The sequence below is a fragment of the Vanellus vanellus genome (genome assembly GCF_965231255.1).
Source record: "Vanellus vanellus genome assembly, contig: HAP1_SCAFFOLD_67, whole genome shotgun sequence".
In the NCBI taxonomy this organism is placed as follows: domain Eukaryota; kingdom Metazoa; phylum Chordata; class Aves; order Charadriiformes; family Charadriidae; genus Vanellus; species Vanellus vanellus.
In genome coordinates, this window is record NW_028128775.1 from 714,178 (window position 1) to 728,510 (window position 14,333).

A 14,333-nucleotide genomic window follows, 5' to 3' on the forward strand; every position below is an offset into this window, starting at 1 on the left:
GTTGTTTGAGCAAACTGCACTGTGTAGGCAGCTCGTCGTTTGGGTTTCTCACGCAACGCGACCGAAGCGTGGCCATGTTAGTTCATGAGCACGACGGGGCTGAAGGTGCAGTGCGCTATTAGTGTACCCAGAACTGTAACAGTTTGATATATATTAAATGTGCCTGGACTGATAGTGGTGAATTGGGCATCACTCAGAATTTAACCCCATCTCTGGGGCAGCCCCACGGCCTCCTGCGAGGCCGGGAGCAGCGTTTCCCTCAGGGCTGGAACTCCCCCCTTCCCCCAACCCCATTCCTGGGCAGCCTTTTCCTCCCTCCCACCTTCTCCCCACATCTCAGCGCTGGGGCAGCCCCACAGGTCTTCCAGGGCTGGGAAAACACTCCTGCCCTTTCTCTTCCTACGGGTTTTGAGAAGAAGAGGCCCCGTCTCCCCAGCCCACACGTGGGGTCTGGGCAGCTCCATGCCTTGTGTTTGAACCGGGAATTGGGATGTTTCAGTTTTCTTCTGTGATCAGGCATGGTTGTTAAAGGCAAGTTGTAGTGGTTAGGGTTTGGTGGGTGAGGAACAGCAAATCTTATTGAACTTTTCCTCTTTTTAGGTTTTGTTTAGGGGTCTCATTGTCCTCACACCCTCGAGTTCTGCTCCAGGTCAAGCGAAGCCCCATCGAACTGGCCCTAAGGGCAGCAGTGGCCATGGACCAGCATCCCTTTGGCATGGAGAACATGGTTTATTTTGAGGTGAATCTCCCTGTTTTTTTCAAAAGCAAGGGGCTGGTTTGTAGCGAGGCTTAAAACCCCGGTTTGTGCCTAAATGTGGGGCTGATTTCAACCTCAGGGGCTGCGACTCCGTCCATCTCCGACTCACAGCCCTGGCTGCACTGTCAGCGTTCTCTTGTATTTTGGAGGTTTTTTTACAGATCGGCAGCAGCCGGGGATATTTAGCAGCTGTGTATTGGTGGCAGAATCCATGTCGTTATGTGTGTGATCTGTGCTCAGATCTGGAGGGACAGTGAAGAGATAACAACCGGTGGCGCTGTCAGTCACGTCCTCTGGGAGAGACGGTCAGGGCCGTTTGTAGCTGTCCCACCTCAACTGCGAGATCTGTCTCTGGAGCTTCTGGTCCCAAAGCTGCTCTTAAGGCAGAGAGAGCGATAGCGGATAACCTGCCTTTTTTTCGGTGCCTTTTCTGGGTCTCCAGTCTGTCTGCTCTGTTTGCCCTCTGCCTTGGATCGCACCTTTTCTCCCTTCTTGATGGAAACTGACTTTCTGTTGCGTTTTGTTGCATTTCTAGTGACAAATCTGCTCAACTTCGCCTGCTCCAACGTTGTGCCGGGGGAAAGAGCCAACCTCAAGCATGCCTTGCACCGCCTGCATGACGCTCTGGTAAGAAGCAGCTATTTTTCAATTCCTACCGGACTAGGACAGCCTTTAGCACTGGGGTGAGCTGGGAGTCGCTCCCGAGTTTTCTGTTCCGCAGGCTCGAATCCCTTTGCTAAAGGGGCAGAGTTCTTGCGTGCTGCCTGTTGGCCGCCATCTGCGTTAAGGTCTCGTGCGGTGACAGACGCCATGTATCAATAGGAGCTTGTTTTGTCTCTTGTCAATTCTGTGACAATTGGGAGAATAGAAGTCCTCCTACTCCCAGTGCTGGGAATGAAGGAATATTCGCTAAAACCCGAGGTCTGCCCCAGAGAAACGTCCTGTGCTTGACAACTGCACCGTCCCTGGGCGCTCCTTGCTGCTTTGGGCTCAAACCGATGGAAACTTTCAAAGGCGCCCAGGGGGAGCGGAGCTAAGGGCAGCTGGAGGGTTCCCCCTGCCCCGCAGAATTCTGGCGGTATTGTTTGACTTTAAACCCAAAGCTCTGTGTTTTCTGACGTGGGGAGACCCTCCCGCCGAGTCGCGAGGTTGGGACCAGACCCTCTTTCCTTTCTCACCTCCTCTGGGAGAGGAGTCCCAGTGTGGCTGTATCCAGCCTCAGCTTCCGACTGGGAAGGAGAGTCCGGAGCCCCGTCTCTGCCCCAGAGTGGCTTTGTTCCAGCTCAAGCTGGGTATCTCCGAAGAGAGAGCCCTCTCGCTTGTCTTCTGGTGCCTTAGAAGGTCTATTCCCTGAGGTGTTCAGGCACCTCTGTGTTCTGCATGCACCGACTTTTTGTCCCAGCAATTTGTTTAATAGCTGCTTTTCCTCTGCGCCGATTGGAGCGACAATGCAGTGGGGATTGTTTCTACTCGTGCAGTTTCACCCTCCTCCCATCTAATCCGCACTTGGGTCTCCTCTGTCTCCTGCTGACTTCAGCTGGAACGCTTTCTCGCTCTCTTTGAAGGCCCTTTCCTCGAATTACAGGCTTGCTCCGCTTAATCTTGTTGTGGAAGAATCCCAGCGTTTATCTCTTTTCACTATGAAGAGGTTCCACTAAAGTTCCTTTTTGCGGTTTGCGGTCCGAGGGCTTCCACGCTGCAGTCACTCGTGCCAAGCAACATCACTCATTCCCAGCAAAGCTGCTCAAGTTTCAATCCACCATAATTTTAAGCAATCACACCGTTAATTCTCCTATTTTAATCCCCAACAATCTCTCTTGTTTAACCAGCAAGGTCCCACCAGCCAGGGGTACCGGCAGAAACTGTGTAGTACCACGCAGCAAAACACAGCAGAAACTCACAAAATAAAACTAATGAAACGTGGTCTAAGAAACTAAAAAAAGAAATTAAAAATTTCCCTTTGTTTTCTCCCTTCCAGGGTGTTTGGGAAGGTCAATGGGAGGAATCCTCACATGAAATGCCATCACCCGCGGGACGATTGGAAGGCCCTGACAGTTTTTTTAAAGGGAGGCGAAGCCAAGAGAAGCCCAGATGGTGACCTCCTCCAGCTGGCAACTGGGCAACTGTCATCTCAGACCACCAACGAGGTCAATTTACTCTGTTTAGAAAACCCCAACGACCTCTAGCATGGGGGCAGCACCTGAGCTCTGCAGAGGATCCACCACCACGAGGTCGCCCCCATTCCAGAAAGACCCAGAAGAAGCGAACAGCAGAGAAATTGTTATCGTATTTAATAGCGTTTCCCCCTTAGGTGATAGTCCCGTGTAGGTTTTAGGTCTTCGTTAGCCATCTTTTAGGTCTTAGTTTTAGGCTTTAGTGTTCTTCTGATAGGAGTAAGGTTTGGTTTTCTTCTGATAGGAGTAAGGTTTGGTTTTCAGGAATCATGAAATTTTCAGAGTTGGAAGGGACCTCTAGAGATCATCTAGTCCAGCTCCCCAGCTAAAGCAGGATTCCCCAGAGCACATGACTCAGGACTGCATCCAGGCGGGTCTTGAAGATCTCCAGAGAAGGGGACTCCACAACCTCCCTGGGCAGCCTGATCCAGTGCTCGATCACCCTAACCTTAAAGAAGGTTTTTTCTTGTATTTGAATGGAACTTCCAACTTGTGCCCATTGCCGTGTCACTGGGAACCACTGAAAAGAGCCTGGCTCCATCCTCCTTCAACCCACCCTTTAGATACTTAGAAGCAATAAGAAGGTCTCCCCTCAGCCTTCTCTTCTCCACGCCAAAGAGTCCCAGCTCTCTCAGCCTTTCCTCATAAGGGAGATGCTCCCATCCCTTAATCATCTAAGCTGCCCTATGCTGGACTCTCTCCGGTAGTTCCCCATCTCTCTTGAAGTGGGGAGCCCAAAACTGGACACATTATTCCAGTTGTGGCTTCACCAGTGCAGAGTAGAGGGGGAGAATGACCTCCCTCCACCTACTGGCCCCAGTCAGATTCAACACTTGGCTCCAAATAGGCTGGAAAACTGTCCTTACCCCAATGCACCTCAGAAATCAATCTGCATGAACAGGGATCTGTCACTCTCTGCAAACTCATCACCAGGGGAGCTGGAAAAATATTTATAAAATCTATAGCTACTTAGAGTCCAGACGATAAAAAGCACAGCACAGGTCCCATGAGAGAAACTGCAATGGGAAGAGGTCTTGGTTTGATTAGGTTGCTGGATAACAGCTTCAAGTTAAGGGATTTCTTGAGCTACCGCAACCATTTGCTGATTGTCCTCCTCTTCCTTCCCCCTTGCTCTTCTCCTCACAAATCAATGGCAAAGGACACAAAGGGACAGACTTCCTTCATTGCATCCAAATGCCCCAGTGCCTTACAGGAACACATTTTAAGGAAAAGAGCAAGAGAAGTGACTGACAACATGGAAGAAGACTGGGCAATAATCCATTAAAAAAAAACCCAGACAATTAAACGACACCAGAAAATGCAATTGAAATGCCTCCTCTCTTCTTTGGCACTTGGGAAACTTCATCTGGACTCTTCTGTCCCCCTCCTGGTTTCCACAGCCCAAGAAAAGACTTGCTGTGGGCCCAGCCCAAAGCCTTTGGGATGGTGAGGGGCACACAAGAGGCAGGCAGAGGGAGCTGCCTCTGGTCTGCATCAAGAAGAGGAGGCTCGGGGTGGACCCAACTGGTGACTACAGCTGAACAGAAGAAATCCCAGCTAGATAAAAAGGAAAAGATTGTCACCATGAGGCTCCTCAGACACAGCACAAGGGCCCAGAGGGGTTGTGAAGCCTGTCCTTGAGGGTACCCAAACATGACTGAACTAAGTCCCAAGCAACGGGATCCAGCTGGGGCTGCTCTGAGCAGAAGCTTGGACTGAATACCTCCAAGCGTCTCTACCAACCTCTATGCTTCTGTGGTTCTTCGAAGGTGAGCTGTCCTGCCTTCCCCAGATGGGCAGCGACAGCCACAACCTTGTGGAAGGCGGCCTGTCACACTACCACCCAGGCCCCTACTTCAGATGAAGAGCCACTATCAAGCACGGGGGGCTTTGCCACTTGCAGGGCACTGGGTCGGTGGGAGGGCACTGAGGACCCCCAGCCCTCCTGGAACACTGTTGCTACCATGTTGTTGAGACCCCAGCCACGGGATGAGGAGAGAGTTGGAGCCCAGGGCTCATGAGGGGAGCTGGAAGGTGGTCCCTATGCCCAAGGGGTGGCCCTTCTCTCGGGCAAGCAACATGGCGGGCAGCAGCGAGCCCCAGGAAAGAGGCTTTCGGCCCCCTCGACCCTCCTCCTCTTCCCACATTTGGGCATGTTTCAGGCCACAGCCCCCCCCCGCCCAAACATACCATAGTTGGCCACACGCATCAGCCACAGTCCCAATCAACATCACAATGGCTTCCTGATGTCATCAGCCACCTCACACTGCCTGTTCTTGGGGACCTATAAATGCAGGGGTACCTGCAGCTGGCCCACAGTTTGCCGAGCTTCCAGGCCCTCAGATGCCAAGCATGCTTGGAAGGAAGAGGAGCTGGAGCAGCGAGGCGCATGGCTGCCCACCTTTGTGTGGAACGCCGCAGAGCCGCTCCCCGCAACCGCAGAGGAGGCAGGCTCATCCCAGGAGGAGGAAGCTCAATGAGCAGAGGCTGCACACCACTCCTGATGGCACAAGCGCGGATGACCTCGATATTATAATCAGAGGCATGGAGCGCTTGACCATAAGCTCACCAGGAGATGACACAAGCGCGGCTGACCTCGATATTATAATCAGAGGCATGGAGCGCCTGACCATAAGCTCACCAGAAGACGGCGTGGAGCCCAAGCGCATCTGCCTGCCACGGAACAGCCAGGGCAGTGAGGCAGATGGCTGTCCACTTTGGCCACAGAGCCACTCCCTGCAACCAGGGAGGAGGAAGGCACCTGCCAGGAGGAGAAAGCGCAAGCAGCGGAGGAGGAATGTCACTCCTCATGGCACAGGTGCGAGTGACCTCGCTTCCGCGATCAACGGCACACAGCGCATGGCTGTAAGCCCACGAGAGAACGGCGTGGAGCCCAAGCGCATCTGCCTGCCACGGAGCAGCCGGCGCAGGGAGGCGGATAGGTGCTCAGCTTGGCATGGGATGCCACAGAGCCGCTTCCAGCAACCATGGAGGAGGAAAGCGCCTCCCAGGAGGAGGAAGCGCAATCGGAGGAGGAGGAGGAGGAGCAACATCATCACCCCCCATGGCATAATTGTGACCGCCCTTGCTTCTGCAATCAAAAGCATGCAATCAACAGCATGCAATGAATGTATGTCTTTAACTTATTAAATTGGGTTGGTGAATGTAAAAGTTCTGGGACTGCTCTTGCTGTTTGTGCCGTAACTAATTTAAGCAATTAAAACTCGTTCCGCTGGGTTGGTGGTGCTGTTATGGTTGGAGAGACCCATAACAATTTATTTTCATTTAGGCAATCATTCTATCACCCTATGAGCTGAGCCCTCCCCACCCGGGAAAGGGAATCGGGTAAAACAAGGCAAACCGGGAGCTGAAGTATAAACACATTTAGTAGAGTTAGATTAGGTAATTAACATTAACAGCACATTCTCCTTTTGCTCCTCATCACTTGTACGTAAAAAGAACTGAAAATCAAAGAAGCGGCATTGTGTTCACACCTCCTCCCTAAGCCCGCTCCTCACTGCGGGTGCTGCCAAAGCGATGCCAAAAGGTGGGAGTTTGGGGAAAATACCTTGCACAGTATTGAAATACAGGTCCGAAAGCCCCGTATGTGGATTTAAACCGCTGCTACCCCACGGAAGGGCTCCACGTGCAGTTTCCTGCTGCGAGTCTCACTGCTGTTCCGCACCGCTTCCAAAAAGTTCTGATGCAAGAAGAGAATGTGGCGCAGGTTCTCTGGTGCCAGGACAGCGTGCCGATGCTCCAGGGTGCTTTCCCCGGCAGTGAAGGCCTGGTCTGGCAGGAGGGCGGTGGCGGGGATGGCGAGGTACTGCCGGCTCAGCCGCCCCGTTGCCGGGAAGCGATGCTCGTTGCTATGCCACCAGTGCAGCGGCTGGTGCTGCGCTTGCAGAGGGGCTCCAGGATGTAGTTTTCCAGTTGCTGGTGGATCTCGGGGTTCTCTCCATGGTGTCCTTCCCCAAAAGGATGTCGTAGCTGCTCTGAGACGGGGCGCTGGCGCATGGGTCCTTGCGAGCAGGCAGCTGGCTGCTGGCATCTGCGCCTGTGGCTTTGGAATCCGAGTTTGTCACCCCAAACTGGGTGGCAGATGGGGACTGTCAGTTGCAAACCCGCAACAGCGTGGTTCTCACTGGCTGGTGCAGCTCACTTCTCAGGCTGGGGCTGAGAAACCGCATCTCCTGGAAGCGCTGCCCAAATCAGAGGCCTCTTTGAGTCGGGGGTCCCTTTTTTGGTTTCCTGGTTTGTGCTGGACGGGCCCTTGAGGACACTGCGTGTCCGCTGCGGTGTCCTGGTGCTGTAGTAAAATCCCCAACATGGGTTCAATTACAGCATGTCTGCCTTTACCAAAGACAGCAAACTCTCCTTTGGAGCAGGGAATTTGAACCCTCGCTTTGAATTGGACCTTTGAAACCATCTTCACGAATGGAACCGGAATATTAAGATTTAATTTGAAAAAGGAAAGGGAATTTGGATTAGGGAAATGGAAGGTTCTGGGGAATGATTCTGAAAATTGGTGTTGGCATATTAACGAGACCCAGCAACCTGTATTGGTTAAGCAAACAGGACCATGTGATCGATTCCCTCGGGGAATGCAGTTCCCTTCAGTGTGGAAGACTGCAGAACATGGAGAATGGCATTACGTGCAATCTACTCCTTGGTGTATGGATTGGACAGGGAATCAGTCAAAAGAGAAGATAGGAAAAATTAATTTGCCTCCTGCTTGGATGGCAGAAATCTACGAGAGGCAATAGAAGTCGGATGGTTGAACAAGATCTTGAAGGCTTTGAGTTTGCCCGGACCAGATGGCTGCAAAGCCTATTGTGAAACCCAATCATTTTTGTGATCGTAGTGATTTTTGTTTGTGTTTTGTTTGGATGTCTTAAGAGTATCGTTAACAAGCAATTATCTCAACCTTATGTATTAGTGATATGGGATAGGAAATGAGGCTCACTGAAGTACAGAAAGACTTGGCTAAGTCTCAAAGGGAGGGAATTGTTGTAGTAAAATCGACATAAACCAGGAAAATTAAATGTAAAATGTAATTGAAGCAACAGAGGAAACCTGCTGCTGCTCAAGCCCTAGATACTGCCCCAACTCTATTTATTTACCTAATCTCAAAATAGAGAAATAATTAGTAGACACAATTTCTCTATGATTCAGTTAAGGAACTACCCAGCAGACAGTGTAGCACTGTTGATAAGCAGGGCATTCCTATCAAGAGAGCGACGAACTGTAGGCCTGGTCAGCAAACCCAGAAACCCACTTGAAACTGCCGAGATCAGAGGAAAAGCAGGTAAAAGGGAGTTCCGGCAGGGGGAGATGGTGGCCACCCACTCATTGACCACCTCCCCAAACGATACCACCTATTAAAAACATAAGAGTGGAAAAAGAAGACAGAGTCTGCGCACTCATTTACGTGGGAAGCAAAGAAATCTCGACCAATCATTAGAGGGAATGACAGTGAATATGTATTAATTGTTTGAATATGTAATAATCAATGTGTAAAAGTGGAGATTTTTGGAACTAAGGTGTGAGCGCTCCCGTTTTGGGACAAGCACCCATTTCTGCTATTAATGGCATAAACTTAGAAATACCTCTGCTCTGTGTGTTTTACTGGCTTGCCCAGCAGGTAAAGAGCCCAGATTTGGGAGGACAGTGGGGTGTCCGTAAGGGGTCCTGGGCGGCGCTTATGGGGTCCTGGGGGGGACTCCTGCAGGCCATAGGGAGTCTGGGGCAGCCCTTCAAGGATCTGGGGGTCCCCTCTGGTGCCTCTGGGGAGGCTTTTGTGGCTGGAGAGGGCCGAGCTGGTTTCAAGAGGTGCTTCCTCCCTTTCTCCAGCCCACCCAGCTCCCCTGACACCACCCTGCCCCCCAGGTTGGTGGGTGCCAGCAGTGCCAGCCTGTCCCACTGGGTCGGGCACTGAGGGGGGCACAGCCCCAGCCGCGGGACGGGAGGAGGAACCACAGCACCAGGGATAAAACGTTGGTCTCTATTTCTTTAACATTTCCCATGGGGGGCACCCCAGGGTTCCGCGGCTGCACCACAGCTGGTGCCAGGAGGGACTGCAACGCCCCCCCCGTGGAAAGATTAATAAAAATGATCAATAATACAGCATTGGTCACACGTTAAGGAAAGGGATACAATCAAAAGGCTTCTGTGTGAGCCGACTCGGGCAGGACGCAGGAACGACCACAAGACCACGGATGAAAGACAAAGAACAAATGTGATCTCAATACCTCGCGAATCGGGGAGTCTCCGCAGCAACGCCCGGGCAGAGGGACACAAGTAGGGGATGCAGGTGCCACAGGGCGGGAGAAAGTCCTTGTTAGCAGCAGCGTGAGCTCCAACTCGCTGTTCTCGCCTGCTTTTCAAGGGTTCAAGCAGGCATAGCTTTCCAGTGCGCTTTGATCTTCTTCAACACCAAAGCAGTGATCTCCTGTATGCCAGATAAGGTGTCCCTGAGCCCATCCCAGGCTCACGGTATCTAAGTGCGGATATTCCACTTGAGAGCACACATGGGGCTGAACAACAATTAGTGTGACAGATGTGTTGTCCAGCACCCCAGGTGCGCGGCGCTTGAGCAGTCCTCCTCACCAATCTTCTGTTACTTTCCCACATTCCACCCCCTCGCTCAAGAGACCGCTTCTGCTGGGGCTGACAAAGTTGGAAATGTTCATTCAAACTTGTGGGGTGTAATACAGAGTAATTTACAGAGGCATGAAATAAACACACATAGAAAAAGGAATAAAATAGCCAAAAAGAAGGCTACATATGAAGACAACTCTTAAAAACTAAACTAATTCAGAACTTGAGTATCATTTTTGTAGGAGTGCAGAGGCTTCCTAGTATTGCCAGTTAGCGAAACTGGAAAGCCACTGTTACGAGAGACTTTCAGACAGTTCTGAAATGATTTTTGCCAGTCAGTGTAAAGCAGCTTCCTTGAATGGAATACCTCGTTGGTCAGTTTTGGGTCACCTGTCCTGCCCGCTCCTCCCCACAGGTGCGACACCTCTATGCTTTTCTGCTTAGAATCATAGAATCACAGAATTGTCTAGGTTGGAAGAGACCCTTGGGATCATCGAGTCCAACCATCTACCCTACTCTACAAAGTTCTCCCCTACACCATATCCCCCAACACCACATCTAAACGTCTCTTAAACACATCCAGGGATGGTGACTCAACCACCTCCCTGGGCAGTCTATTCCAATGCCCAACCACTCTTGCTGTGAAAAATTCTTTCCTAATGTTCAGTCTAACTCTACCCTGTTGGAGCTTGAAGCCATTCCCTCTTGTTCTGTCATTAATTACCTGTGAGAAGAGACCAGCACCAACCTCTCTACAGTGCCCTTTCAAATAGTTGTAGAGAGTGATGAGGTCTCCCCTCAGCCTCCTCCTCCTCAAACTAAACAGACCCAGCTCCTTCAACCGCTCTTCGTATGATTTGTTTGCTAGGCCCTTCACCAGCTTCGTTGCCCTCCTCTGCACTCCCTCCAGCACCTCGATATCTCTCTTGTATTGAGGTGCCCAAAACTGGACACAATACTCGAGGTAACCTCCCTGGTATCGAGGTTAGACTGACAGGTCTGTAGTTACCTGGATCCTCCTTTTTGCCTTTCCTATAGATGGGTGTTACATTTGCCACCCTCCGGTCCATTGGGACCTCCCCAATTAGCCATGACTTCCTGTAAATCATGGAAAGCGGTTTGGCAAGCACGTCTGCCAACTCTTTCAGCACTCTTGGTTGTAGCCCATCCAGTCCCATAGACTTGTGTGCATCAAAGTTACGAGAGAGGGCACCAAAGCCCTCTGGGGTGCATCAGCCCCTCCAGCGTGCTCCAACACTCCTCTCCGCTGCGTGTGGCTGCTGCGGCAGGAGTAGGATGGGCTTTACGGCACTGCTTTTGCCTGGGACGGAGTTAGTTTGCTCCACAGCAGCCCAAATGGTGCCCTGTTTTGGATCCGTGACCAAAACAGTCCTGATAACACAACGCAGTTTTAGCTGTCGATGAACAGGGCTTGCACAGCAGCAAGGCCTTCTCTGCCTCTCATGCTGACCCACCAGTAACTAGCCTGGGGGTGGACAAGAAGCTGGGAGAGGACACAGACGGGACAGCTGACCCCAACTGACCAAAAGGATATCCCACGCCATAGAACGTCGTGCTCAGCAATAAAAGTTGGGGAAAGATAGAGCAAGGTGTTGGGGGAAGGTCTGTTGAAGGCTATGGCATTTGTCCTTCCAAGTGACTGTTATGCGTGATGGAGCCCTGAACATAATGAGTAGCAAAAGGTGCAGTTGCTCTAAATTTTGGCATCTGTTGTCATCTCAGTTGGACAAAGGAATTTCCCAACAACCTCCAAGGAGATGACCCCAGGTGTTGCTCCATCTCTCAGAGTTGCTCCCTTAGAGCTTGCAGTTACCTGCACGTACCCTGGACCAACTCAGTACCTCCCATGTCACCAGGTGTTTGTGTCTGAGCAGCTCACCACTGCCCTCCACCTCCAGTCATTAGCAGCAGAGCCCAGACAAGGAGCTCCCACCAGGGCGGCTGTGTTGTGCACATCTGAGCTGAGGCAAGAGGAATCCCACCTCCTTTGACTGATTTGTGGTGTGCATGGGAGGGAACCGAGTCCCCTCCTGTCCCCAGGACTGAAAACACCAGAGGAGGTGCCTCAATTGACGCAGCTGAGTCCCTTCCCTCCACAGGGGTAAAGGAGATCCCTCCCTGGCACTGTCCAAATGTCCTGCCTAACGATGGGACACGTTGCAAGGCAATTCTCATGCCCAGCTGCTTTCCTGGAAGGAGAAATGACACTGCTGGAAAGAAGCCTTTGACCGCGGCTGAGGAAGGGAACATCAGTGATTCCTTCCGCAAAAGGAGCAAGGAGACAATTCTGAGAGAATGAGGTAACTTCAGAAGGCGGCCACCCAGCAACCCAGAAAACCAATAAGAAATCAAGAGACCACCAACCAGAATGAAGCGATTGCACTTGGGCATTGGGTGATGGGCGGTATTTTCTGGGGAATCTGTCTGTAAGGGTATAATTGGGGTGCGCAATCTGCAGTAGGGGTCCCTCCCTGGAGGCAACAGCTCGAACTGCTCTGTGTGTCGGGTAAATAAACCACTGAGTTACTCAGCGAACTGGCGACTCGTCTTCTGCGGGGGGCAACCTGGGGCTGAGCCCTGTTGGGGTGGCACACACATAATTCCTACCACAGTCTCGCTGGCGGCTGTGTAATTCCTGAAACAACAAGCCAGAGGCTTCTCCTGCCCTAACACCTACTCAAACACAGATGACATTACAAGCAGCTGCACAAGCCAGGTCCTGCTCCTGCCCTCAGGCAGGCACCTCTTCAGGCACATGGGACAGCACAAGCACATGAACAAGCCAGGTGTGACCTTCTACACTATCACCTACTCACCCAGCTGTGGCAGCACAAGCAGCTGCACAAGCCAGGGCCTTCTCCTGCCTTAAATCCTGCTCAGCCACCAGTGACCTCACAAGCACCTGCACAGCAGGAGCACCCTTACTGCCAACCCCCAAGATTTTGCCCCTCCATCTCCCTCTCCATCCCTGTCTCCCACTTCCCCAGGCTCTCCCCTCTCCCAGGCACCTTTCTCACCCACTCCATGACATCCCAACATCTCTGGCTGTCGCTGTGTTTGTGTGGCAGATTGTACCACAGAAGCATTGTCCCAGCCACATCACCTGCATCTCCTTCTGCTCTCATCATTACTGCGCCAGCTGTCTGATGAGCTTTTGCACCTCATGCACCCTCTCATCCTGTCTCCCTTCTGCTCTTAAACCTGCAAGAGAAGTGACAGCCAGGCGGTGCCCCCTCTGTGGCATCTTACCAGCACCTGCCTGAGATGCACAGCTGGTGGGAACTGTCACCATCAGCCCCAGCATGGCAGGAAGTCTTCTCTTGGCACAGAAACAGCTCTGGCCATGCTTCGTGCGTACCATGCTTCCTGAAGGAGAACCACAGCACTCAGTGCCTCCTGGGAAGAGCTGATTTGAAGGCAGCTTTGCTGCAGGTCCCCAGGCCGCTCCAGGGGTTCTTCCACTCCTCCGTCTCAGCCACAGGTCCTGCATCTGGCTCCTTCCAGCAGGATTTTGCAGAGCCTGTTCCAGCTGTGAGCACCGGGCCAAGGGCTCGGGGCACAAACAGCCCCCACCCCTGAAGGCCCAGCCCACAATGCGACTCTGTCCCCAAACTACTACACCTGCCAAACAGGCTCTCCCGCTACCGCAAGGATCTTCCCTTTTAAGAAGAGCTTACGTAGTCGCACACCATGAGAGGGCGATTTGGGCTTCAGTCCCAGAACAAAAGAATTCCCATTACAGAATCTCAGCCAACACCTCCAGGAGCCTCTTGTCAGCGACCCACAAACACTGTGTTGCAAAGAAAGATGACAGCTGATACAAAGTATCTTTTCCTCCACAAATCTTTGTTTCCCTCCTACCCTCAGACTAAACCAGTAATAATCAGACAATTATACTGTCATTATCACTGGTCTGAAACCCCTCCAAACCATCACTCACAGATGTCAACGTGGACATCTCTGCCTGACAAGAGACGACCGGCCCCAAAACTGGATCTTAGGGTGTCCTGGCTCTACTGAAGCCAAACCATTTAGAATAAGGATACAAACAAGTTTCAGAGAAAGCAGCATAGTTAGTGAAAGAGGTGAGAAATGTGATCTTTCTCAGCCACCCCTAATTTCACAGGAAGTTTCGAGAGTTTTTGTTTTTTTTCTTTTTTAATCACTGCCCAGCACAAGTGAAAAAGCACACACCCGCTCTTTTAAGGAGAACGAAAAACCACAAGAGTAAGACTGTCGAGATCTGAGCAGCTCAACCACTGCCACAGCATTTTCTGTCCCTATGAGCAGTCGTGCCCCATTCTGAGTGTCCTGGTTTGAGGTAAAACAGAACCAATTTTGTTTAGTTACTTCGCTTCTTAGCTGGGCCTCTTCTAACTCCTGAAGTTAACTGCATATTGTGCAGACAGTTCACTCTCTCAGAATGATAAGGCCAATTGTTTACAGCTGATGCCTGGGCATGGGATGCAGAGAGGCTCCTGCTTACACTTATTGCCATAACATCCAAGGCCAACCAACTTTGTTATTTGCCACGTTGGAGGTCGGAAGCGGAAAAGCGTAGTGGGGTCCCACCTGTAGGGAGGAGCGGACAGAACAGGTGACCCAAAACTGATCAACAGGGTATTCCATCCCATCTACCTCATGCTCAGTATAAAAGCTGAGGGATCAAAGGGTCAGCGCTCTTCCTTCAATGGCCGACGTCTGAGGAGGACTCTGTTCGTCTGCCTGTGATCCCCATCCGTAATCCATTTCTGGAATCCAGTTCCCGTCCGTCACTGAGT

The 14,333-nt window shown here is 51.7% G+C and overlaps 1 protein-coding gene across 1 annotated transcript in view; it reads left to right on the forward strand.

Annotated features, from left to right (window-relative positions):
* The window catches only part of LOC309684061 (sentrin-specific protease 2-like), a gene marked incomplete at both ends in the record, with an annotated part of 32,988 nt that extends 21,331 nt beyond the window's left edge, over nt 1-11,657 (forward strand). Inside the window, one exon of the mRNA XM_082500022.1 lies at nt 11,652-11,657. Coding sequence (XP_082356148.1) covers nt 11,652-11,657 — 6 coding nt within the window. The remainder of the gene's footprint in view (nt 1-11,651) is intronic.
* Between the last annotated feature and the right edge of the window lie 2,676 nt (nt 11,658-14,333).